The 23,854-nt window shown below is 38.7% G+C and overlaps 2 protein-coding genes across 3 annotated transcripts in view; both read right to left on the bottom strand.

The window, feature by feature from the left end:
• Window positions 1-10,297, bottom strand: part of LOC149222255 (CLIP-associated protein-like) — a 46,915-nt gene extending 36,618 nt beyond the window's left edge. The window contains exons 1-2 of the mRNA XM_089385330.1: window positions 8,414-10,297; window positions 8,154-8,255 (exon numbers count right to left, since the gene is read on the bottom strand). Of these exons, the coding sequence (XP_089241456.1) occupies window positions 8,154-8,255; window positions 8,414-10,156 (1,845 nt within the window). The 5' untranslated portion in view covers window positions 10,157-10,297. The remainder of the gene's footprint in view (window positions 1-8,153; window positions 8,256-8,413) is intronic.
• A 377-nt stretch (window positions 10,298-10,674) lies between these two features.
• The window catches only part of LOC149222254 (CLIP-associated protein-like), a 70,541-nt gene continuing 57,361 nt past the window's right edge, over window positions 10,675-23,854 (bottom strand). For both annotated transcript variants that reach the window (XM_089385329.1, XM_089385328.1), the window contains 5 exons: window positions 19,302-19,399; window positions 13,967-14,041; window positions 13,764-13,832; window positions 13,561-13,646; window positions 10,675-13,477 (listed from right to left, as the gene is read on the bottom strand). In XM_089385329.1, coding sequence (XP_089241455.1) covers window positions 13,354-13,477; window positions 13,561-13,646; window positions 13,764-13,832; window positions 13,967-14,041; window positions 19,302-19,399 — 452 coding nt within the window. In that variant the 3' untranslated portion in view covers window positions 10,675-13,353. The remainder of the gene's footprint in view (window positions 13,478-13,560; window positions 13,647-13,763; window positions 13,833-13,966; window positions 14,042-19,301; window positions 19,400-23,854) is intronic.

Here is a 23,854-nt window from a genome sequence, read left to right as displayed (position 1 = left end):
TTTCAAAGAGAATGTGTAGCGTGTGATAAGGAATAGGAGGCCTTCTGTATTAACACTTCACAACAACGTTATTTGATAAGCTTATCTAAATATAATTTGGAACCTTATCCGAGGTATCAAAATTCAGGTTAATATATTGTCAATGCCATCCGCTATTATTTTCTCCACTTCCCAAGAGTTTCAGTATTCCAACATCTTCCGATGAAATTGCACGGCTTCGCTACCATATGTAGCTCTCTTCCTCACAATTGGTAGCATAAATGTCTTCCCAATCTTGGCAAGGAAGGGAGTTTCTTCCAACGAATGTTGAACTCTCTTAATTCGAGCATCCACACATGGTAGAGGTCGAGCTGAAATGTTTTCTCTTCTGCTACAATGCCTGGAATGAGTGCATATATACGCTCACCGTCGTTCGCAATTTCAATTTTGTGTTTTGATATCAAAGCAAATGGGGGTGGGGGAAGCATACTGGTTAAGGAAAGAAAATGATTCCACACCCACAAACTAAAATGTTCATTACAATGCATGTTGGATGTCTCAACTAAAGCTTTAGACTCCACATGTTTCACAGAGACAAGTGTTTTGACAGATTTAGAACTTGACCATACATCATGAACAACTTTACTCTTAAAGTCAACACCTTGGTTTGAGGTTTAGTTTTTTGCAACAGTATAATCTAAATCTTTCCTGTTGTCATTCTCCATGGTTCCACTTTTAGTGTTCGTCACTGAACTGTATTCTCCTTCTCCACTTCCTATGCGGAATTCCATTCTCTTTTTTCTTCCCTGCAAGGGAATGTGATTGAGTGTGCCACAGATCTCTCGTGGCTTGATAAATATATGATGAACTTTCACTAGGAGATTTTGGTTTGTGTCTTAACGCTAAAGGCTTCTCATCTGGGAGTCAACACCACGCATATGGGAACCTTCACTGGGAGGTTTTGTCAATTGTTTTACCTGAAACCTCATACACAAGGGAACATTATCATCTTGATCTACATCATTATCATCCACATCAAGACCAGCTTCATCTATATCCTCATCTTGATCTATATCAACTTCATCGGAATCAACATCTAGATCATTTTCTGCAACATCCTCATCTTCAACATTATAATCATCTAATGCTTCATCTGGTTTTGTTTCACCATCGCTATCATCTTCCTTATTATCGATTTCCTTTCGACATGCTTTAACTTCTGCATATGATTTTTCTAAACGCTGAAATGCTTCTTGAAGTTTACTAAAATCCTCCATGAATTCAAGATGTGAGTGTAATGGCATATTGTGTGGTGAACAACGTTCAAAGACTCGCATGATTATATTGTCTGCCATGGCTCTGATACCACTGAAGCATCAAAATTGATAGCTTGTTGGCTTGAATGTAAAGATACACGAGAGGTGTTTTGTAATAAGAATTTATTATATATAAAAATGTATAATTGATGTCGAATGTTACAATGAGGACCCGCATAATACTAGGCAGGTATCCTTTCACGATTGGGCATGTCTTTGTAGACATGCCTTTTCACTTAACTTAATGACTATTTAACATAATCAATATTTGATTATTTTATTATTTTATTATTTTATTATCTACATTATTTTTATTCACTTTGTTTTATGTAATTTATATTCGTAACATTTTCATCCTAGGGCTACTAAAGCAAAGAACTAAATTCTCCAACCTATGCCAAAGACAAATACTCAAACCAAGATGTCCAATAGATAGATCTCCAATCTTCTAGAAGTATTTTATTTTATTATTATTCTAGAAGCTCCTCCTTGACTTCATCTTAAGTGAATTTTTAATTTATTTAAGTCGCTTTTGCCCTTTTCCCCTTAATTAATCTTTCCCCTTTTAATTAAATGACCGATTAAACATTTTTAATATACGAAAATGGTAAATCACCCACCATAATCTCTTCAACCACTAGAAGTCACTTCTCAACATCCCATCCTGTAAATCTTCTCATTCCAGTTCCAACGAGCTATTACACTATGGTTTTTTGTCAAATATTCCTCCTAGAATGTGATCTTAAGCGTGATTAATTATGTTATGCTCAATAATAAACCCATTTTACCGGAATTATCAGAAAGCAACAGAACCAGAAACAAGTTGTGCAGAACTAATCATGATGATGAATATGTCAACTGAATGTCGTCGGATCCCATAAAAACTCCTCAAAACCCCTTTGGGACTCCTGATGATGTAATCCTACTCCTGTGACCTGGCCATCATGTACCATGAAAATCCATCCTGATTGTACTATAGAGGAAACTTAAAATAGGAACATTACATGCATCCACAAAAAGCGCCCTCCAAGGTGCATGAGAGATGTAACAATAAAATATTAGACCTCAGAGAGTGCTTCATAGCCAACTCCAAAAATAGAAAATGGTCCATAAGACTCATGCCACCAGTCCACGTGCAAATCCCAAAGCAACCAACTTCACAGATGAATGTGTAAAATGTAGTCAAAACCCCAAAATAGTAAGTGGGCAACCTCCTCCAAAACATATCCATTGAGATCAGAGCAAATTGGGGTTTTGACCATGTCATAACTTCATGAAATAAATATATGTACACCTCCAAGGATGTGCCCAGATATAGTAAGATGACCAAGTCAATGCCTGTAATGAGCCAACTTCCCCCTTCAAGTGTGAAAAGGAAGCTAATGAAGTAGGGTGCCAAGGTTATTAACCTTAATCTAGATAAATTAGATTAATTTAACCATTGAAAAGTTATATCAACCTCAACATCTGTACACAACAGTTAATGCTCAAATATAACCATGGTGTCCTTCAATTAGTCACCAACAAATTAAATCACCGTGAATGTGTGTGGCAAAGATGGGTGCACTTTAATAAAGTGTTGTACCATGTAAATAGAAGATGTTCTCCATAGTAAAATCCCACCATCATAACAAAAAAATCATAAAGCCCAACCTAAGGCGCACAACCACCAAGGTACGATCACATCAAAAGTAGTTATCCAACTTTAGGAAAGAGGTTAGATCACCAACAAATCATAAGTAGTACCCCCTTCCCCAACCCACCTCAAGCTCTATCTCAAACTTAGGAAATAATACATCAATGACGGTACTAACATCACTAAACACATTTGCCCTAGGCAATGCCTAGTAAATGTTACATCATAAAGTTAAATCCCTCAAGAAAATGCCACAGAAGCAACTTGAGTCATCCCACCATAGCAACATCATAAGAGAAGGGAACATAAAGAAGTGCTAACCCATCCAATCATAGAGTATAATCCCCATCTCACATCCACCATATGAAGACCATCTAGAACACCCCATCCTAGCTACACCAACCCACCAACTAGGAAGTACTAACAAGTAAACATCTAACTCCTACCACCATCATGTAACCTCTTAGGTAGCTAGAACCATCATATGTATCCAAAATAAGCAAATTCACCAAACCACCATAATGAAATAGTATGCTCCACATCCATCAAAAGAGCAACCAAGGTGTGATCAACAAGGCAAGCACATGCAAGAAGATGACCAAGCAGCAAGCGCAATCATTCAACTAAGGAGTAAGACTCCCCCAACCAAAGACCTCAATCAAATGACATGATGCCATGAAGATGAGAGGCACCATAAAGATGAATCTGCCCAAGTTGGTCCAATTTCTCCAAGGAAACAACAACAAAGTTCCATCAATGTGATTAAAATCACGAAGTGGAACCACTATATGATATGAGGTGTAACAAATGGCGAGGGTCTTATCCTAAATTCCCATTCATTTAAACCAATGTTGTTAAAAGCGCGATCGGGATTTAATCGGCGCCGGGAAAAAAGCGGAAAAAATCGTTAAAATCGGGAAAAAATCGTTTGGCACAAAAATATTCATTTTTTTTCATTTTTTTTCAATTTTTTTAATATCTAAACCATCTACAACATAAAATAAATACATTGACACATAAATATGATAAAAAAACTAATATATAAGATGTTTAATATCATTTCTAGCGCTAAAATCACACATAACATTGAATCATGTCCTGAATAGTAAGTCCTGAGTCCCAACTCAGCCTCAAAATATCAACAAAAAATATGATGATGTATCTCATCATGTCATAATGTCATATACAATAAAATGAAAGTCTAAGACTCTAATCCTATTGATTTCCTCTGCCCCTCTTGCGAGAAAATGTCACTGCTTTCCCTTTCCCCCTAGATGAAGATGCTGGTGCCTGTGGTGGTGGAAATGGCAGTGGAGTCTGACGTGCTCTAGAAGCTGAAGAAGTAGCTGTAGAAGTAGCAGCTACTGTAGGTAGACGGAGACCACGTCCTCTACTGGTGGTAGTGGTAGCCCGGGTAGGCGGTGTCACCTCCTCCTCCTGCTCCTCCAACTCCTCCTCCTCCTGCTCCTGCTCCTCCTCCTCCTCCCCCTCATCCTGCACTAACCAATCCTCAGTGGGATCCATGAGAGGCCTCTCGGTCTCAACCCTCCATTCAGCAGTGGTGTCAATCCCATCCAATGAGATGGCATCCATATCAGGTGTCTTGTCTAGTTGCCTCACCCACAATCGAAGATTGTAGTAGACATAGACCATGTCATTAAGTCTACGGGACTCCAACCTGTACAAAGTTCATGAAATAATAATTAATAATTAATATTATAAAAAAAATATTGTTTAATGAATTCAAAAATTTATTTGGAAATTTGCAATATTTTAAATGTTTAAGTGTTAAGTTGTTAACCTATTGCGCTTCTTGTTGTGTATTTTTTCAAATACACTCCAATTGCGCTCACATCCCGAGGAGCTGCATGTTTGGCTGAGGATGCGTACGGCAAGCTTTTGCAAAAGGGGTACTCTGCCACCATACATCTTCCACCATGCGTCTACAACAAAATTACAAATAAAATTTTAAATAAACATAAGAAAAAAATGGAATTTGAAGAGACAATGAAATTTGAAACAAAGTTACAAAGTACAAAGTTACAAACTAAAAAATACCTGGCATTTTGATCGTCCTATCAATGACAGCCATCTCAAAGCCAAATGTGCCACCTGACATCTTATACGTCTCAATTTGTTTAGAGATCTCTATACGTTGTTCTGGAGATCTCACCATCTTCTGGACACAGGTTAATAATCCATCCATGATCTCAGCATCAAAATCAAACCCACATGCATAAGAAAATGTAGGGTTCAGGAAAAGCCCAGCAGCATGAATGGGACGATGGAGTGTGTTGTTCCATCGCTCATCAATGACGTTCCATAGAAGGAGTTGTCTCTGGAACCCATCATCTCCCTTGTCATCATAGTAGGACCGAATGGCTTCTTTGGCCCTGTCCATGGCTTCATACAAACAGCCCACTGCGGGCTTCTCACCATCTACCAACCGAAGAACCTTTACCAAAGGTTCAGTGACAGCACACACCTCCTGCACTCCCGCCCAGAAGTCTTCTTGGTATGAAACAAGTCTGCACACGGCCTCTCCTTCTGGTTTGCGGCTCATTGGCGAAGAACGCCACTCCTCTGAAAGAAACATTCTCTTCAAATCCCACATAGATTTCAAGAGGGATTGAAGAGATATGAAACTCGTCGCAAACCGTGTAATGGCGGGGCGCACCAACTCTTTGTTGTTGGTGCATTTTCTCATCAAGCTAAGCACAGATGTGTGATTGTAAATAAATTTTGTGATGCTTTTTGATGAGTCAACAGTCTCTTTGACAAAGGGAATTTTCCCTATGTCCTCTAACATCAAATCAATACAATGGGCAGCACAAGGTGTCCAAAATAAAGTAGGATGCCTGTCCATAAGCATTCTACCAGCAGCAACATAATTTGCAGCATTGTCCGTTATGACTTGGACAACATTTTCTGCACCCACCTCCAAAATAAACACATCCAGCAAATCACATAAAGTTTTTGCATCTTTGATTTGATGAGTTGCATCAATAGATTTGATAAACATAGTCCCCTTGGGACAACTAACCAAGAAGTTTATAAGGGTTCTCCCCTTTTGGTCAGTCCAACCATCTGACATAACAGTGCATCCTGTTTGTGCCCATGATTCCCTAAAATCCTCCAATCTTTGGGTGCAGTCACGCTTTTCATCTTGAAGAAGCCAGCCTCTGAAATCATGAAGAGAAGGGATTTTGTACCCCGAGCCAACACTGGCAATAGCATCAACAGTAGGTTGGAAAAATGGATTATTCCTTACAATGCTGAAAGGAATATCACTCCAGAGGAGAAATTTTGTCATCAACTTGTCAGCTTGTTGTTTTTCATTTCTTTTTAGCATTGAACCGATAGTTGGTTGTGCACCAGGTGTGGTTCGAGGAACAAAAAATGATGATGCAGCTACCGGATTGACTGACGCTGCAGTAGAACCAGTGCCACTTGGCCCACTTCCTTCAGCTGACCTTTTTAGTTGCCTTTTGAGTTCTTCTTTGGCCTCTTTAGTGTGCTCTAATTCTCCCAATGCTCTCATGGCTTTTCGGATAATTTCAGCATTTGTATTTTGACAGGGCACCACATCACGTCCAGGGATTTGTGCAAGGTGGAACTTCAACCTGTACACCCCCCCGAATATCTCCTTTCCACACAACTTGCAATACAAGTTTTGTCTATCATTCGGAGTTTTAGGTTCACCATATTCCCAGAAAGGATCCAATTTCCTTGGCATGTTTGTTTTTGAATTTTGAATTTGCAAACCTATGGAAAAATAAGGATTAGGAAATAGGAATTTAGGATTACATAATACAAATTACAATTTAGCATTTACAAAATTACAAGTTAATTATTTCCAAAATCCCAATTTCCAAACCCAAGTTACCCAACCAAATGCCAATGGCAAATGCCAAAAAACAATGAAAATTCAAAAAAAATAAACAATGTTTAAAAAAAATGAGAAAATAAAAATAAAAAATTGGTTCTCATAGTCATAACAAATTACCCATCCCAAATCAATGAAAAATTTCAAAAAATTCTTTAAAAACAATGAAAAACAAAGTTTTTATAGAAGCAAAACAAAAAAAAATTAATCTACATACCTTTTTTATGGACAAATTGGTGATCTTGGCTTGGATTCCTCCTAAAAACGCTTGGATTCGCTCCCAAATCCGACGGAAACCCTTCAGCTCCTCTCCCTCACCTCTTCTCCTCCTCCTCCGCGCGGACAGCACAATGAATTAAAAAAAAATCGATTTTGCATATAAAAAGCCCGCTGCCCGCGCCATTCACGATTTTTTGGTTAAAAATCGCGATTTTTTCGATAAAAATCGGTATAAAAAAAAAGTGGCGATTTGGTCGGGTTGGGGATAAAATCGCAATTTTTTGAAAAAATCGCGATTTTAACAACACTGATTTAAACAACTGAATGGATGAATCAGAATAATGAAACAAAAAACACTATATATATCTATATATATAGACACACACGTGTGTATAGCTAAAATCGGGTTACAACATTCATTTTGACAATTGAATGGATGAATCAGAATAATGAAACAAAAAACGCAAACTTGAAAATGGTGATAGTAGAAAGTGATGCACTAAACTTCAAATATGTCAACCATTGTTTTTCTCATCAATAAGAAATATGAAAATGTAAGATGTATCACGATACAATTTGGGGCCTATCAATAGTTGAATCTTCTAAAAAATTGTTTGTTTGTAATCAACATCTTAAGTGGGGCCAAAGGCGCTAGCATCCATCCCCCATGGAATCGAAAGACACCTAGACATCCATGTAACCACATGCCTCTTCAGCCAAGCAACTCTGATTTGAATTTTAAGTTGGCTGCAGTGATCACAAGATTGGAAGAAGGCAGACTTGCTGCATCAGGAAAACTGGAAACCAGTTAAAAAGAAATATGAGATTTTGGATACTGATTAGTATTTATTTTAGGCTGTAGAGTGTTTTCTAACTTTGCGTAAAGAGGAATGCCTTTATTGTGTGCACAACAGGAAAATTTTGCCATATGCTGCTGGCAGCAGATATGCCCCAGGAAGCATTTCCAAATGTTTGTAAAATAATCTTGTGCCAATTACATTTTTTAGAGAAGAAGCCTTACTATAGTTAAGAGTAAAACATGCTGGAGGGATCAAACAGAGGCATCCTACTTTTGCTTCTAGACAAACCTTGTTTACACAAGAGCAAGCAGACAAACCTTAGACCAGAGGGATGCATCATTCATCTTAGAAACCTGAACTAACATTTGAAGAGCCTCCCGTTTCTTTCTCACAGATTTCTCGTCATTACCATCACACATCTGTGGAAAGCACCACAAGATTTATAGTCAGAACCAGCTGCAAGATTCAACAGCCATTGCACATCTGTTAAAATTCCCTGTAAAAGCAGAGACAATCTGTACTGCTAAAAAGTAGAAGAATAAGAATGCGATATTAAGCCAAGGCTGTTACAGTATACCTGATGAAGAAGTGCAGGAATACTAGGGCCAGATTCCTGCTGAAGCTCCTGTTTAATTTTCAAGCTACCAATTTTCTCATTTATAATCTCTGCATCTGGATTAGCTTCTCCACTAAACCTGTTGTCCAGGATCCCCACCCGTGGATCTATGTTTGTGAGAACATGGGAATCCAAACGTGGGGTACCAACAGAATTTTCTATGTCGAGCCTTCCATCAAGGCTGTCTGGAATTGTATGATCATTCCATGTAGCTAATTTCTCTGTCAGTACTTCCATACTACTCCTAGAATCCTTACTTTTACCATAACCATGAGCCTCCTCAAGATTTAAAGAAGATTCATTTTGGTAGAAGTGCTTTGGTGGTTCTTCTGAATTTGTCTGGCCAGCAACATGGCTGCTAAATTGCATTGGTTCTTGAACAGAACTCCATTTCCGCCCACCATCACTATCAATTGATCCAGAGGAGTATCTTCCAAAAAGCTGATTCTTCCTTGCTGTTGTTCCTGAATAGCCCTCCTCAGAAGATGTGCCAACAAGATCAGACTGGTCATATAATGACTTAGACCGTGTCCGCTGGTTCTTACTTTGCAAAAAGTTCATGAGGTCCACTTCAATTCTTGGTGTATACTGCTTCAGAGATCGACGCAATGTGCTTTGCTCTTCAATTGTGAGGCCTAAGATAAAGTTCAAGACAGATGTAGAATCAAAATATGAATAGACAGATATAATAGCAGTAACAGCTGTCTCCTTAAGTTTCGTATTCTTATCATTTGCCAATGGTGCTAACTTTGCCAGCCACAATTTCAGCAACCCACTTCCACTGGAAGTTTCGCCATTCATTCCTAACTTTGTGAAGGAAGATATAGCAAACTCTATAACAGCCACCTTGGCCTTTGGAGAGCGCTGCTCATCAAGTGAACGGAGCAAGGCAGGAAGGACCAAGTCTATGCTATAAGTATTACTTACAATCTCCAATGTTGATGAACAGAGTTGCCTAATTAACTCCTTCGGATCAACCAACCGTGAAAAGACATGAGGTAGAATCCTTTCCAGGTACCCTTCAAATGGTTTTCGACAAGCTGGTATCAAGTCAGCAAGTGTGGAAAGTGCTGCTTGTGCCACTTTATGATGTGGATCATCCAAGTGCTGAAAAAACAACTTCATGACCTTCTCAAAACTTTGGGTTATATCCTGTACGCCTTTGGGCCCCTGCTGTAGCATTTTCCTTAAGTAGTTAAAAGCAGCAACTCTAGCAGACCAATCTGCACTGACACTAAGTCCCTCTGTAAGGGCATCATTGAGGGACATAAGACCATCCATATAATTAAACACCTCCCCAGCTGGTAGTTGGTTATCCTCAAAACTTAATCTATTGATTCCAGATGACCTTCCTGGCCCATGCTTCCTTAAGAGTGGTCTCTGAAAATTTGGTATTGAACTATATTGTAAATCCTTGTAACTTGTATCCTTGGATGGGGCATCCACATATGACTTGTCCATTTGTGATTCTAACTTAAGAACACGCCTTGGTGCTTTAATGTCATTACTCTCTTCAAGAGAACTTCGTTGACTTGACCTCTCATATGTCATTGGAAATCTTTTTGCTGTGTATGACGTAGTCAGTGTAGACAATGCTTCATGGTTCATACTACCCAAAAGAGATGCTTTACCAACATCTGTAGGAATTGGGCCTTGCGAAGATGCCACATCAGGAAGATCAGCACTTAAAGTACCACTGCGCATGCCAATTTTATATACATTAGCATCGAGAGAAGGGCGCACAGGAATCTGACTTATTCCAGAAACATATGCCGGAAAGGGTGGATCATGTGCAGATGGGGGATCAACACCGGCACGGGCAAGAAACACAGAAGATTGTGTCCTTCGACAACTTCCTCCAACTGCTAAAGTCAGAGTTTGAAAACATTAGATAATTTCAATATCAGATAAATGTGATCCACTAACTTTGGTATCTCACAAAAGAAAACAAGAAGATATATAGTTCACAACCTGTAAATGTGCAAAACACAATTCCAATAATTTATACCTTCATTTCCCGGATCCCTGCTAACAGGCCGTGAAACTGTAGAAACACTCCCTTTCTTCAAAGAGTCTAAGCCTCTCAGCATACTTTCAATGGCACTAACTTGCTGTTTGCCGGCTTGAAGAACACTTTCATGGCTTCTTTCAGGAGCTTGTTCAGAAGGCTTTCTCTGTGACATGAGTAAATTCCCAGTTAGAGGCAAAGATGGTACTGATGATAAAGTTGCACTCCTATCCATGGCCACAATAGCAGAGGTGCCATATCCTGGGTGTGCTGAAGTTGCAGAAGACTGTGTATTCGGGTTTACCAGTGCCGGATTCCTCAAGGGCTGTGTACCTCTGTCACGATTTGATGGAGAAACATATCTCTTATAAATATCTCCTTCCTCCTCATTTATAAGCTGTGAAGTACAGGTTGTGTGTCAGACAAAAATTTTGGGTAGTTTAGAGAAGTATTAATAATTTGACTCCCCAAATTATAATTTTATGTGATCAGTCCAACACTAATGACACCCGAATTATAATATCAGGCACTACTTAAAGTTTTGATTATTTAAACAATTTTGACCTTCCATACTTACCCTCTGTATCACAGCATCAAAACTTGAAAATATGCGTTGCGAGCGCTCTGGCCAGGTTTTTTACAAACATGCGATAACATGTTCTTGCCATAGAACGAACCTGCAAAGCTGAATTTATCCTCAAATAGCACAAAACAATATATTCATATTTTATACCAGAGGAATCTTCATGGTAGACCATTGACAAAGCAAACACACATATAGAATGCTAGACTTTGTTTTACAAAGAGAAGCTATACGTGAGGCTATTAATCCAAGTACAACAGAGGTTTTTTCAATCAGAAATTATTCTAACAGCAAAACCACCATGAAAATCAGCTTGTCTTCCACTTGCAACTAAACTCTACTCTAAATAGTTGTCAAACCAACTTTGCCTCTTGTGAACATGGAAATATAGCCAATGCTCTCTAACACGTCAGCTTTTTCAAATATGACAGATTCACATGAATAATTTTTAACCATTTCCTAGCAGGCCTCCAAAAGTTTCAATTATACTGTATTCAGATTTCAATTATATTGAACTCAAAAGCCCTGGCTGCAAAGTGTGGATGAAGATTAATCTCATCTCAAAGTCTATGGTCATTGGTTGTTACTCAAAAATGCATAGCCCCGAGTGCACTGGAATACTGAATTAGAAGGGTGGATAAGCCACGAGCAATCATCTATGTGATATGGAGGATTGTTCTTAATTCCTTCGAACTTATCAATAAGGGTTGGCATGGAAAGTTGGCAGGGGAGACAGGGTGAGAATTGGCCTCAACCCTTGGCCAGGTAGTGGTCAAGGACATATCCTTCCCCAACCTCTAACAGATTTTTTGAGAGACAGAGGTTTATCCAAACTTTGCCCATATTGCTAACCCAGCAAACTCATCTATATGGAGCCAGGGATGGGGCTTTCAGCTGATGAATTGAGCATGGAGGAGTCCAGAGAGGCATGGAGTGGTTATTTGAATGATCTATGATGCTGGTCATATTCGGTTCTGAGACAGAGAAGACAAATTATTTTGGAGCATTTCACCCCTACACCCCTAAACTAGGATACATTTCTCTAATGGCTGTCAGAGATGTTGCCACAAGCAAGTGGTGGTGGAAGGTGGTGTGGAAATATAAGTGCCCTGCAAAATCAAAACTTTTCATGTGGTATTTGATGGAAAATAAGGTTCCCACATGGGAAGTCTTTCAAAAAGATCCGTGATAGGGCCAGGCTGGTGTTCTCCGTGCAAAATAATGAAGAATCAGTAAAGCATATCTTCATGATATGCCCATTTTATCAGAAGGTATGGTATGTGTGTAAACTGTAAAAATTCCGCAGGTCATTCAGGGGAATGGTAAGGAGAGGATCTGGAGGGCCTGCCTGTCCAGTCCGTCTTGTCAGGAATGAAAGCACTCGCCATGATCATATGCTGGGGTGTGTCTCTGGCCCAGAACAGAGCTATTTTCCAGGATAAACCTTCCATTCCTGAGCACCTGGCCACTGAAGCTTTAGCTATCTATGAAAACTCTCCTCAGGAAAAAGGTGCAGCCCCTCCCACAGTGATTATACCAGAAAATCCAGATCATTACAAACCATGAGCTTTTTTTGATGGAGTATCAAGTAATACAGGGCAGAACAGCAAAGGGGTATTTGTTCTTTTCCTCTCAAAATCACATTTCTTTCAAGTTCAAATGGGCTTTGGCACAGGGACTAATAATCAGGCAGAAATCTTAGCTTGCAAAAGAATTGTTACTCTCCGCTTTAGGAAAAGGTTGTATTCAGATCCAAGTATATGGGGATTCCATGCTTATAATTAGCTGGCTCAACAACACCCAAGCATCAGAAATATCTTACTGTTGCCTATTTTGGAAGAAACAATCCAACTTAAAGACACTTTAAATTTGTTTTCATGTTCTCGCATCTACAGGGAATGGAACAGGGAAGCAAATCGTCTCTCGAAAGAGGGGCTGATAATGGAAGAAAGTCCTTGGGAAATAATGGAACAGCGAGATGGTTCTTCTTCCATTGCCTTCTATCACAGGCCACACAGGGATCTTTTTACAGGGGCAGCAACGTCATGAATTTCTGCAAAACTGTATTTTCTGTTTAAACAGCCTCTTTACATGTCTCACAGTATACCAGACAGCACCTACCTCCAGGAGGGGCATTTAAATTACTCTCAGTTCATGTTGAAATTTCTGATATATGTTTTTTGTCATTTTTGGTCAAATTAAATATTCATATTTTAAACCAAAAAACATTCCAATTGAAAAGGATTGCTAAGAATCAAGATATTTGAATTTCAAGAAGGGCTGAAATAAACACCATATTAGTTTCACACCTCACTCATAGCATCTCCACGGCGCCACGCAACACTTTATGAGGTCTTCATAAAGGTCAGCTGAACGTTGTATTTCAGGAGCATCAGCCCAATATTCTAGCACGAGCAATGCATAATCACAACACCTGCAAAGGGAAAAGATTGATATTCCAAGATAGATGAGAAATCTTCTCAGGTCTATTTTGTAGGCAAACAAATAAGACCCTACCTGGCACGGAGAACTGCATTACGATCATTCTTGGCACAATCCACGATGCGAGGAAGAATGCGAGCAACTTTACAATTACGTAACATCTGAACAATAGTAAGACATGCCTCAGTTAGAAATATATTGCTTAATATGCATTCAAAAAAGTTAAATATGGAATTTTCTCACATCAAGAACAGAAGCCCAAATATACTTTTCCCTACCGTCTTTATGCAAGTATCTGCTGATTCAGCAATCACAAGGACTGTTATGACTACAAGTTTAAAGAGAACCTGGAAAAAAAACAAATGTAGTGAAAAAAACAAATAAAACAGGCAGTAATAAGCCTTTACTCTGTTGATCTCATTATAAAGCCAGTACTGAAATGAACAGAAAAGCAACACCAAAATAAGATAGATTGCATTACTGGTATAAGCAATTCAGCACAGGCCTCAAAATCGCCTAATAGCTCTTTCGACAACAAGCTCAATAAATGGCATGCCTGAAAGAAGAAAAACTGTCATTAGCATTTAGATATACAATATGAAGTGTATGAATAGGAACCCAAGCCTAATTATTTGGTAATATATCGAACAGCAATAAAACCACAAATATGATTTATACATCCTTTAGGATAAAATTCTAAATGAAACAGTCTCTGCTTCCAATGTTATCACAAAAAGGTAGCGAAAGCAGGAGCAGGTCGGAAGTTTAAACTGTATCTCCATTAATTCTAGGGTTAAAAAATACTTAGAAACAACATATCTAAAACTAAAAATAAATAAATATTAAAATGACTCAATAAGGATTTGCAAACATAAACAAAGAGATTGCACACAAATTAACCTTCCAGGGTTTAGGGGTCTTTCAAGGCCTAGAAATATTTTCACTCCTTAATAAAGTAGTTGGATGGATGAAAATTGTTGATGTCTGCAGCTTGTGCAGGTACATCTGCACAGGCGCAGAAGTCTCCTTAGGACACTTACTCAAGTATTGAATAAGTCAAACTTAGGAAAAGCACATAATTAATTATGTTGGCTAGAAAGCTAAAGAAAATTAGGGATTTAGCTCAACAAAAAAGTTATAAAAGCAAAGCTAAAGAGAAGGAAGTACACACCATACAGCGGCACAAGCCATTGAGAAGGGGATTTTCTCAAGTGAGGACTGAGATACTCAAGTGTGGCGGGTCCGACGAAGGAGTAGGGGTACAGCGTTGGAGATCCAGATCAAGCACAGATCTAGGGCCTCACCAGCTGGATCAGATCTAGGGTATGTTGTATATGCATTTTCCTCAGTTGAGCCACTATCCCAAGACAGGAACCCAAGTAGGTTCAGGTTATTATGTTAATGAAGAACTGTTGATTGGATAGAATTTGTATGTATCACATGTGATTGAAATTGGTTAATATTTTAGCTTCCATTGAATAACTGTGTTAAGAACCTAGTTGTGCTTTTATTCAATAAATCTATAATAATCTACTAGGGGAACTAATTGCCAGGTACTAGTTTCAGGATTTAACAGAAAATGGGAGAAAGAAAGGGAAAATTGCGTAGAAATGGAGAAGAGTGGTCTTCCTCTTGAATTAAGAGAATTTTGTTGCATTTTTTGTAAATAAATCAAGCCAAGATGTGGCTTTTGATGGATAAAATGAGGGAAAATCTTGAAGATGTAGGAATTGTTTGATTGCAATTATGGATCATCATAAGGAGGGTCAACGGTTTCAATTCTTCTTCTAGATGATAGAATTTTTCTAAAATACAATAATAACATTAATAGTTACATTAGAATGAATAATCAAACTTGGGGTCACAACTCTTATTCAGAGGCAAAACCACACAGTATCGCATAATATCAAGAATTGGCCCCATCGCTAATTGGTGTGCAGAAATATGGTCATAATACAAGAGTCATATAATATGTACAGTGTGGACACAGTGCAGCATGTGTGTTGATTTGCTGCAATGAAATTCAAAATTCAAAAATCTCAGCTTGGACAGAAATTACTCTTTATACCCTAGACAATGGTTTTTGGACTGGATTTTGCTCTTCAGACATGGCAATAATTTTTTTTAGTCACTGGTTCCCTGTCAAACTCCACTATCTGTAAATTTATGCGCTGAATAAAATATTCAGAAATATAAAGTTTGTTGGGATATTATCATGGTCGAATTTTACTGGGCAGATCCATTCTTGAGGCTTGGAGTCTTGGGCAACTGTTGCAGAGAGAATCTCATATCTCTCCAGCAAGACAACCTCAACAAATTTGCACTCAATTGTGACAGCTAATAATTACAGGCTGTACCTCTATCAGACAGTGGATTATACTTGCTTGAACACCAATTATTCTCTCTGCCCACCCAATGCCCAACAACAAAGGAATGTTAATAGTTATATTACATCAAGACATATTCCAGTTATGCCATAGATATGTTTTACATTATGTTACAGTCAATTGGGTTTATCTCGAGGAGTTGGGAGGTGTTATGCTCACCACCCGCGTTCAATTCCAATTTCCACCACAAAGTGACATGATGGGCTCATATTGAGTATATTATTGTAATGGTTTCAAGCCTTGTCATTGAATGGCCTTGAGACCTAAAGAATATGTTACCCTTGCCTACAGGTTTTAGGACAGATGCTTTGTTTCATAGAAAAAATGCTTTGCATTATGTTATAATATACAAAATATTTTTAAAATGGTATCATATATACTTTATATTTAAGTTACTACATATTTCATATTATAATGTTTTGTATTATGTTTTTAAGGTTATATAATTTTTACCCATGTAAAAAGATTTCTTGAACTTCAACCTTGAGGTTCAAAAAATGGCAAACCTAAAAAAAATTGAGGTTTGGCGAACCTCATCAAACCTCATAGCCATTAACCATGTCCATGGCTCAAATTCAGTACTTTGTGCCACAACTCACGCTTCTAACCTATCCTTGCAGTATCCAAGTCTATGATAGCATTTTTGAAGTTTATTGATGTTGATTTCCTACTATTCTATGCTATATTTCATTTTAATGTTAACATATATATATATAGAAATTTGAAAATGTATATAGACAAACCTAATGGTAAACCTCATCAAAAATTTGATCTTGAACCAAATCTAATCATTACCGAACCCGAACACAAACCAAAACCACGTGACTTAGATTTTTACTATCTTAAATGGTTTAAACCTGTATTTTTTTATTTTCTAAAATTTAAAATAAAATGCATATTTTCTTATTTGTGAGATGTATTACTATTATTATTCAATTTTAAGGTCTCGACCAATCGAGACACCAAATTGGTGTATGAGACCCCCTTGTTGTAGGACAAGGGCCCCACCTCTGCGCAGCGATTTGACTGCTAAGTCTACGAAGGCATACATACTCTACCCCCCACTCTGGTTTTGAACCTGCGACCTCTTAGGAGGAAACACGTGCTCTTAACCATTAGGCCCACTCAAGCTATATACATCTGCATTGAAATTGTACTGGGTTATTTTCTTACATAGTTTTTCCATTCCAAATCATATTCTCGTTTGTATTTGAATCTTGCAACTATGTTGTATCCTTAATCCCCATTGTTAGACTATCATCAGGTCATGGTATAATTATTATTTATTTTTGCATGATTGCATCTGCCCAGTAAAAGTGGGTATCAAAGCCTTTTGGCTTTCTATCTCCATTTCAAAAACCAAAATATGAAATCCAGATATCTATATCCTATCCTATCTATCATAATCATCTTTTCAGCATTCCTTTCTCTTTCCATTGTTTTCTATTGCCAAGATTCCCTCTTCTGTCACTCTTATATACTCTATTGCCATGATTAAAAATCACAATTGTGTGAATAATTGTTATCCTAGTAATGTCAATTGGGTCTAGCTCAAGTGGTAGAGAGATGAAGTTGTTGTCCTCCCCAGCTGAGTTCAAATCAAACTTGTGACATGTTCGCTATTCGTGAGTTAAAAGCTTATTGTGGCTTGCAACGTATCAGCAATATCATTCTTTCCTACAAACTAGTGGGCGAGAGCATGGTAACATGGGAAAAATTTATTATACTAGTAACTTAATAGTTCATCATCCATTGTTTCTGTTAGCATATAACAAACATATACATATATTTAGTGCATTTCTACAGTCTAAACATATAACACTACAATCCAATATTATCACTCCTTCAGAGATCACCTGCCCCTATTTTTCTGTAGGTCTTGATTGGCACTATGTAATTATGATGCCGTAGTATTATTCCATTGCAAAAATCTCAAGTGTCTCTGCTACCCAGTTTCTCAAAAAGCGACTGATTTGATCAATTGGCATTTTGCTTACAACACTAAAATATATTTTCAAACCAAAGCAATTGCATGCTGTATTATTATTTTATCAACTTGGCCTTTCCCAGCCTCGCTAATAATGCACTTTCACTATCTGCCAAAAAAGTAGATTGTTAGAATCATACTTTCCTTCTTTGAAGTTTGTTGTTTATCTAAAAACAGATTGTTAGAATCACACTTGCCTTCTTTGAAGCTTGTTGTTTAGGTCATAGCTTAATTCATTTGCCATCACTCTTTTTCTTCATTTTCAAATTCACTCCCCACTCCTGTTACTAATAAATCCAGAAAATTCAATTATTATTCCTCCTTTCTCAACATCCTGCAGCCTGCTGACAAACGGCCCTTACAGGAACCGTTCTTCGCCACAACATGCCTTAATATTGTTGTATCTAAACACCTTCATCTTGGGGATCCCAGACCAGCTACCACAATACGTTTCTTTTCAACATCAATGTGACAAGGATTGTCCTCCAATTGACCTGAATGGATCTCTTATGTAGCAGATAATCACCCCTTTTAAATCGAGAAATAATAGCCTTAGTTTAAAAAGAGTCATTTCCTTTATAAGATTGTGCATATACACAATACAAAGTTGGAGAGAGAGAGAGAGAGAGAGATGCCCAATAAATGACTAAAGAGATAGGTGAATGGTACTGAAGAAAAAAATGCAATCAGTGATGAGCCATTAAGCATCTACAGGCATGCATACCTAAGGCTACTCCAAAAGCATAAAGTAAACTAAACTAACAAACATGAAAAATACATAAAAGAGCATGATCAGGTAACATCAGAAAGAAAGGAAGAAAAAGAGAATGCATAATTAACATCTTAACATTTGAGATACAAACATCAAGTCTCATGAGAGAGACAATCCTATACCCAAGGATTCAGACAACTTTTATACTAGTTATAATTTATAATTTTTAGGAGACATGTTACTTTATGACATTATGTCCAAAGTCACTTTACTAACTAATTCTAACACCTAGTAACTAAGTAAACACGTATTATGACCACTAGACCATATTATCTCTATCACACTCTTTTACAGGTCTATTCAAAACCAAACATGTCCCTAAATACAAACTTATCTGGAACAAGTTTGTCATAAAGGATGACTACCCTTTTTGTAGATTTACTTCAGTTTGTCATATTTACATGATTATTGTGCTCCTCCTATTAGTGCTCTCCCAAGTCAGTACAGAAAGCAGGAATAGGAATAATTTTTAGGCGATTTTAGAATCTTAAGTAATCACTACAAGTTGTGTTGCTGATCAGATATATAGTCATCATAAAATAATAGCAGAAATAAAATAGTAGCTTATTTTATTAGTTGTTAGGCAGATGTTATATATTAACCTGCTTCCATGTAGGACAGGTCTATTCTTTTAATTAAGAGGGGGGAATACAATATGTAAGGCAAAAACCTGCTTCACTATACTAGATCGACGATCAGATAACTGAACAGTCAAAGGTCCCACAAGCTGCTTCAACAGTGCTGGAAAGCATCCATAATCAGGAGCACCTGGGAAAAAATATAGAAAGAAACGATTAGGGAAAACATCAGGTTATTATTACAGAAACATTTAGGCTAGCTAGCACGAATTGTATCCATTAAAAAAATCATGCATTTGGCATTTAATGTAATTAATTGAAACAGGCAGACAACATGAAGATGCTCCAGTTTCACTAGGAACTGCTAATATAGCTAACTCATACCTACAAGTGAATTTTAACAACTTTTTCATACACAATAGTGTTCTCTAAAACTAATACTGATTTTTATATAGAAGATCCACCTACATTATTTCATGACACTTAAGAAAATAATGACTGGCATAAGGTTATACCACTTCTCAGGAGAAGATAACACAAGGAACTATTCTAATAATGTTAATTTTAGTTAGCAATGGTATGTTCTATGCTTAGCACAATTTCTTCAATGTCCTTTAAGCAGCACAATGACAATTTCCAAATTAGTTTCCAATAGCAAACACATTAACCATAAATCATATTGACAGTAACTGTATATAGAACACGAATAATAAAACGCAGAAGACAAGCCAAGACAAGAGGACACCAGATTTGGCGGATGCCGGGGAAAAACCCCAAGATGGGGAAAAACCCTTTGATCAATCCTTCTTTTATTTTACCAAATGTTCAGCAGAGAGAGAGTACAAAAGGCAAAATTGACTTGCCAAATCACAGTCAAAACAGCCCTGTCAAATCTGAGATTTTCTGCAGTAGTCAACAGCCCTAACCAGAAAGTCCACACTGGTCAAATCAGTAGCAAGCAGTCCTCTTTGGAGCTCGGTCAAAGGCAGTCAAACTCGGCCTTCTGAAGTGCTCATGGGTGGCCCAAAACAGTCACAAAATCAGCAGTCAAACCCTACGGTCAGCTCTGCGGTCAATCCTGTAATTGGTCTGTCGTCAAAGTCAACAAAATGCCTTGGTTACTGTGCCAATAGATGCGACCTGCCAAAAGCGAAATTCTGGCACAAAAACCACAGTCAAAGTTGGTCAAACCACCCTTGGTCAATGCTGGTCGAACCTGCAACTGTCTCTACAACTGTCTCTGAAATTTTCGGCCCTGTAATCTGCCCTGAAATTCATCCTTCTTGCCACACATGTGAGAGAAAAGATATGTCCAATAAGCTGTACGAACCAATCAGAGGAGAGAGAAGAATGTGTGTGATGAGATAATGCCAAATGAGATTTGAGGTCTCTTATATTTATACAAGTCGTTGAGGGTGAAGTGACATGTCTCTTGCGCTTCATGAGCCCATATGATGATGTGGCCGACCTTGACAATTTGCACATGTGTGGGCATAAATTCAAAAACACATTTCTGTTTATCCAAATTTGATGATCTTTAGGGCAATTTTGGTCCTCTTGAAAAGAGAAATTCAATGCAATCATCATCTCCATCAAATGAGCTTTCCAAAGAGGAAATTTGGCCCTAGTTGCAAATTTTAACACTCACTCTCAATTAGGGAGAATTCCACTTGCCAATCCATCCATTATCATGGCATCCTATCATCAAGAACCATCTCTGCATCTCACCTCAACTATGTTAAACACTAATATAATAATGAAGAAGAATCAATCGAGAGTGAGTCATAAGACCTTGCCACTCTCCACTAACCGAAGTCAGTCCAAGGGTAGAACCCCAATCAGACTTGATCCCAAATCAAGTTGTTGAACGCCATGCATCCTAGACATAGGGAGTACAGCAGTACACGATGCATCCATATGTAGTATTGTGGTCCCTATCCACTTTTCCCAACTCATTGACTAGATGAGAGGTATTTCCCATGAGTCTTGCACTACATGGGTAGAATGTATGTTGGGACATCTGCAAGAGAAAGTGAACCACTCATCCTGCTCATATGCCATAGGAGAAGGTGAACCACTCAGCCTATGCATATAACATCAATCATAGGGGAAGGTGAACCACTCACCAAACACACGTGTCATCAATCGTAGGGGAAGGTGAACCACTCACCCTACACGATGCATCCATATGTAGTATTGTGGTCCCTATCCACTTTTCCCAACTCATTGGCTAGATGAGAGGTATTTCCCAGGAGTCTTGCACTACATGGGTAGAATGTATGTTGGGGCATCTGCAGGAGAAAGTGAACCACTCATCCTGCTCATATGCCATAGGAGAAGGTGAACCACTCAGCCTATGCATATAACATCAATCATAGGGGAAGGTGAACCACTCACCAAACACACGTGTCATCAATCGTAGGGGAAGGTGAACCACTCACCCTACACACATGTCAACCATCATGGAGTATCACAGGGGAAGGTGAACCATTCACCCTGTACACAGCGAACCTATAGGGGAAGGTGAACCATTCACCCTGTACACAGCAAACCTATAGGGGAAGGTGAACCACTCACCCTATGGTTGCACATAACTCCAAGAATTACCCCAAGCCCCCAGGAGCTCCCAGAGTTCAATGTACAACTCAAGTGGGACCCTCATAGAAGGGTCCTTCCACGACTCACTCACCCTATGGTCGCACATAGCTCCAAGAAGTACCCCAAGCCCCCAGGAGCTCCCAGAGTTCAATGTCCAACTCAAGCGGGACCCTCATGGGAGGGTCCTTACATGACTCCAAGTCTCTCTCGGAAGGCTAAGAATTTGACCTTCCGCAAGGGGACTTGTGAGGATGTGAGCAACCTGCTCATCAATCTTGATGTGTTGGAGCATTATTGCTCCCCGTTGTACCATATCCCAGATAAAGTGGTACTTGATATCAATATGCTTGGAGCAGTTGTGGAACACATGATTCTCTAAAAGGTGAATCACACTCTGGTTGTCGCAATAGATCACAGTGGTATCCAGCAGGTGCGCAAATAGCTCACTGAAGAGCTTCTTGTTAAAATTGACAACTAGGGCCAAATCCCACTTTGGGCAACTCCTTTGAAGAAGACAAGTATTGCATTAAATTGTTCTTTTTGAGAGGACCAAAATCAACCTAAAGATCACCAAATTTGAATAAGGAAAAATATATTTTTGAAGGCATGCCCACTCTCATGTAATTAGTCAAGGTCGGCTTGGGGTTATTTAGTCATGTGATACCCCTCTCCATCTTATACAAATAGAGGTTCCCTCCAACCACATTAAACACATCTACATCACATATTTTTCTCTCTAAAATGGCCACAGAAGGAAGGATGGCTCTAGCAAAGGAGGAAGGGCAAGCTTGTCACCATTGTAGGGTTATTTGATGGGTTGAGATCATTAGGCAGGAGGTCGAGGTTATTAGGGACAAGTCTAAGCTAGTTTGAGAACTGTTCAGGCCAACGTTTTTCCTCCTTTGCAGGGTAAGATCCTACAGGAAGGCAGTTGCAAGCTTGAGGGTTGTTTTCAAGAAGTTTTTGGGATGTTTTGTGTAGGGTTTCTCTTGTGCAGGTGGACCGCAGCACAAGCACATTAATTCAAGTAGGCCATAGGCCTGAAACAACTTGGACAAGGGGCCGAAAAAGTAAGGAGTATCTCAAGTAGGATGCAGACTTGACCATGTGGAAACAGGTGAGTCTTTGGGCATGTTTGAAGGTTGGAACTAGCCCAAACCAGCCTAGAAGAATGAATTGAATTACTAAAAAGGAGATCACAGCCCTTGAAGGAGGGCAAATGCTACAACTAAGAAGCCCTAACCAGAATTCGGATGTGCAACAAGCAGACTTCGGTCATTGATGAAACAAGTGGGCAAATGCTACAACCATTGGTTGAGTCCAAGCTTGTAATCAAAGGGCAGCATTGTCATAACTCCAGATCAAGCCTAGATTGGATGATGTGTGAGAAGTATTGCCAAATTGACTAGGTTGTTTCGTTGACACTTGGGCAACGATATTGATCATCAAATTGGCAAATCAGTTTGACCGTGACTTTGCATTATTGTACTCTCTCTCTCTCTCTTTTGATCATTTGATAATAATAATAAGAAGAATTGATCAAGGGTTTTCCCCATCTCGGGGTTTTTCCCTAGATTGAGCCATATTCTTGTGTCCTCTCATCTTGGCTTGTCTTCTGCATTTTCCATTTATGTTCTTTCTTCAGTTACTGTCAATGTGATAATGATTTATGTGAATGCTAATGGAAATGAAATGGACCGATAATCGTGCTAATATGGCACATTGAAGTAATTGTCCTAAGCAAAGAACATGTTATCTAAACTCAACCACTCACCTTGTACACAACGCACCTATAGAGGACAGTGAACCACTCTCCCTATGGTCGCACATAGCTCCAAGAAGTACCCCAAGCCCCCAAGAGCTCCCAGAGCTCAAAGTCCAACTCAAGCGAGGCCCTCATGGGAGGGTCCTTCCACGACTCCAAGTCTCTCTCAAAAGGCTAAGAATTTGACCTTCCCCAAGGGCTTTGTGAGGATGTCAACAACCTGCTCATCGATCTTGATGTGTTGGAGCCTTATTGCTCCTAGTTGTACCATATCCCGTATAG

Source organism: Pinus tabuliformis, chromosome Q (genome assembly GCF_031772625.1).
Source record: "Pinus tabuliformis cultivar Carrire ecotype Pingquan chromosome Q, CPIR1, whole genome shotgun sequence".
In the NCBI taxonomy this organism is placed as follows: Eukaryota; Viridiplantae; Streptophyta; class Pinopsida; order Pinales; family Pinaceae; genus Pinus; species Pinus tabuliformis.
This window is presented reverse-complemented; position numbering and strand designations above follow the sequence as displayed.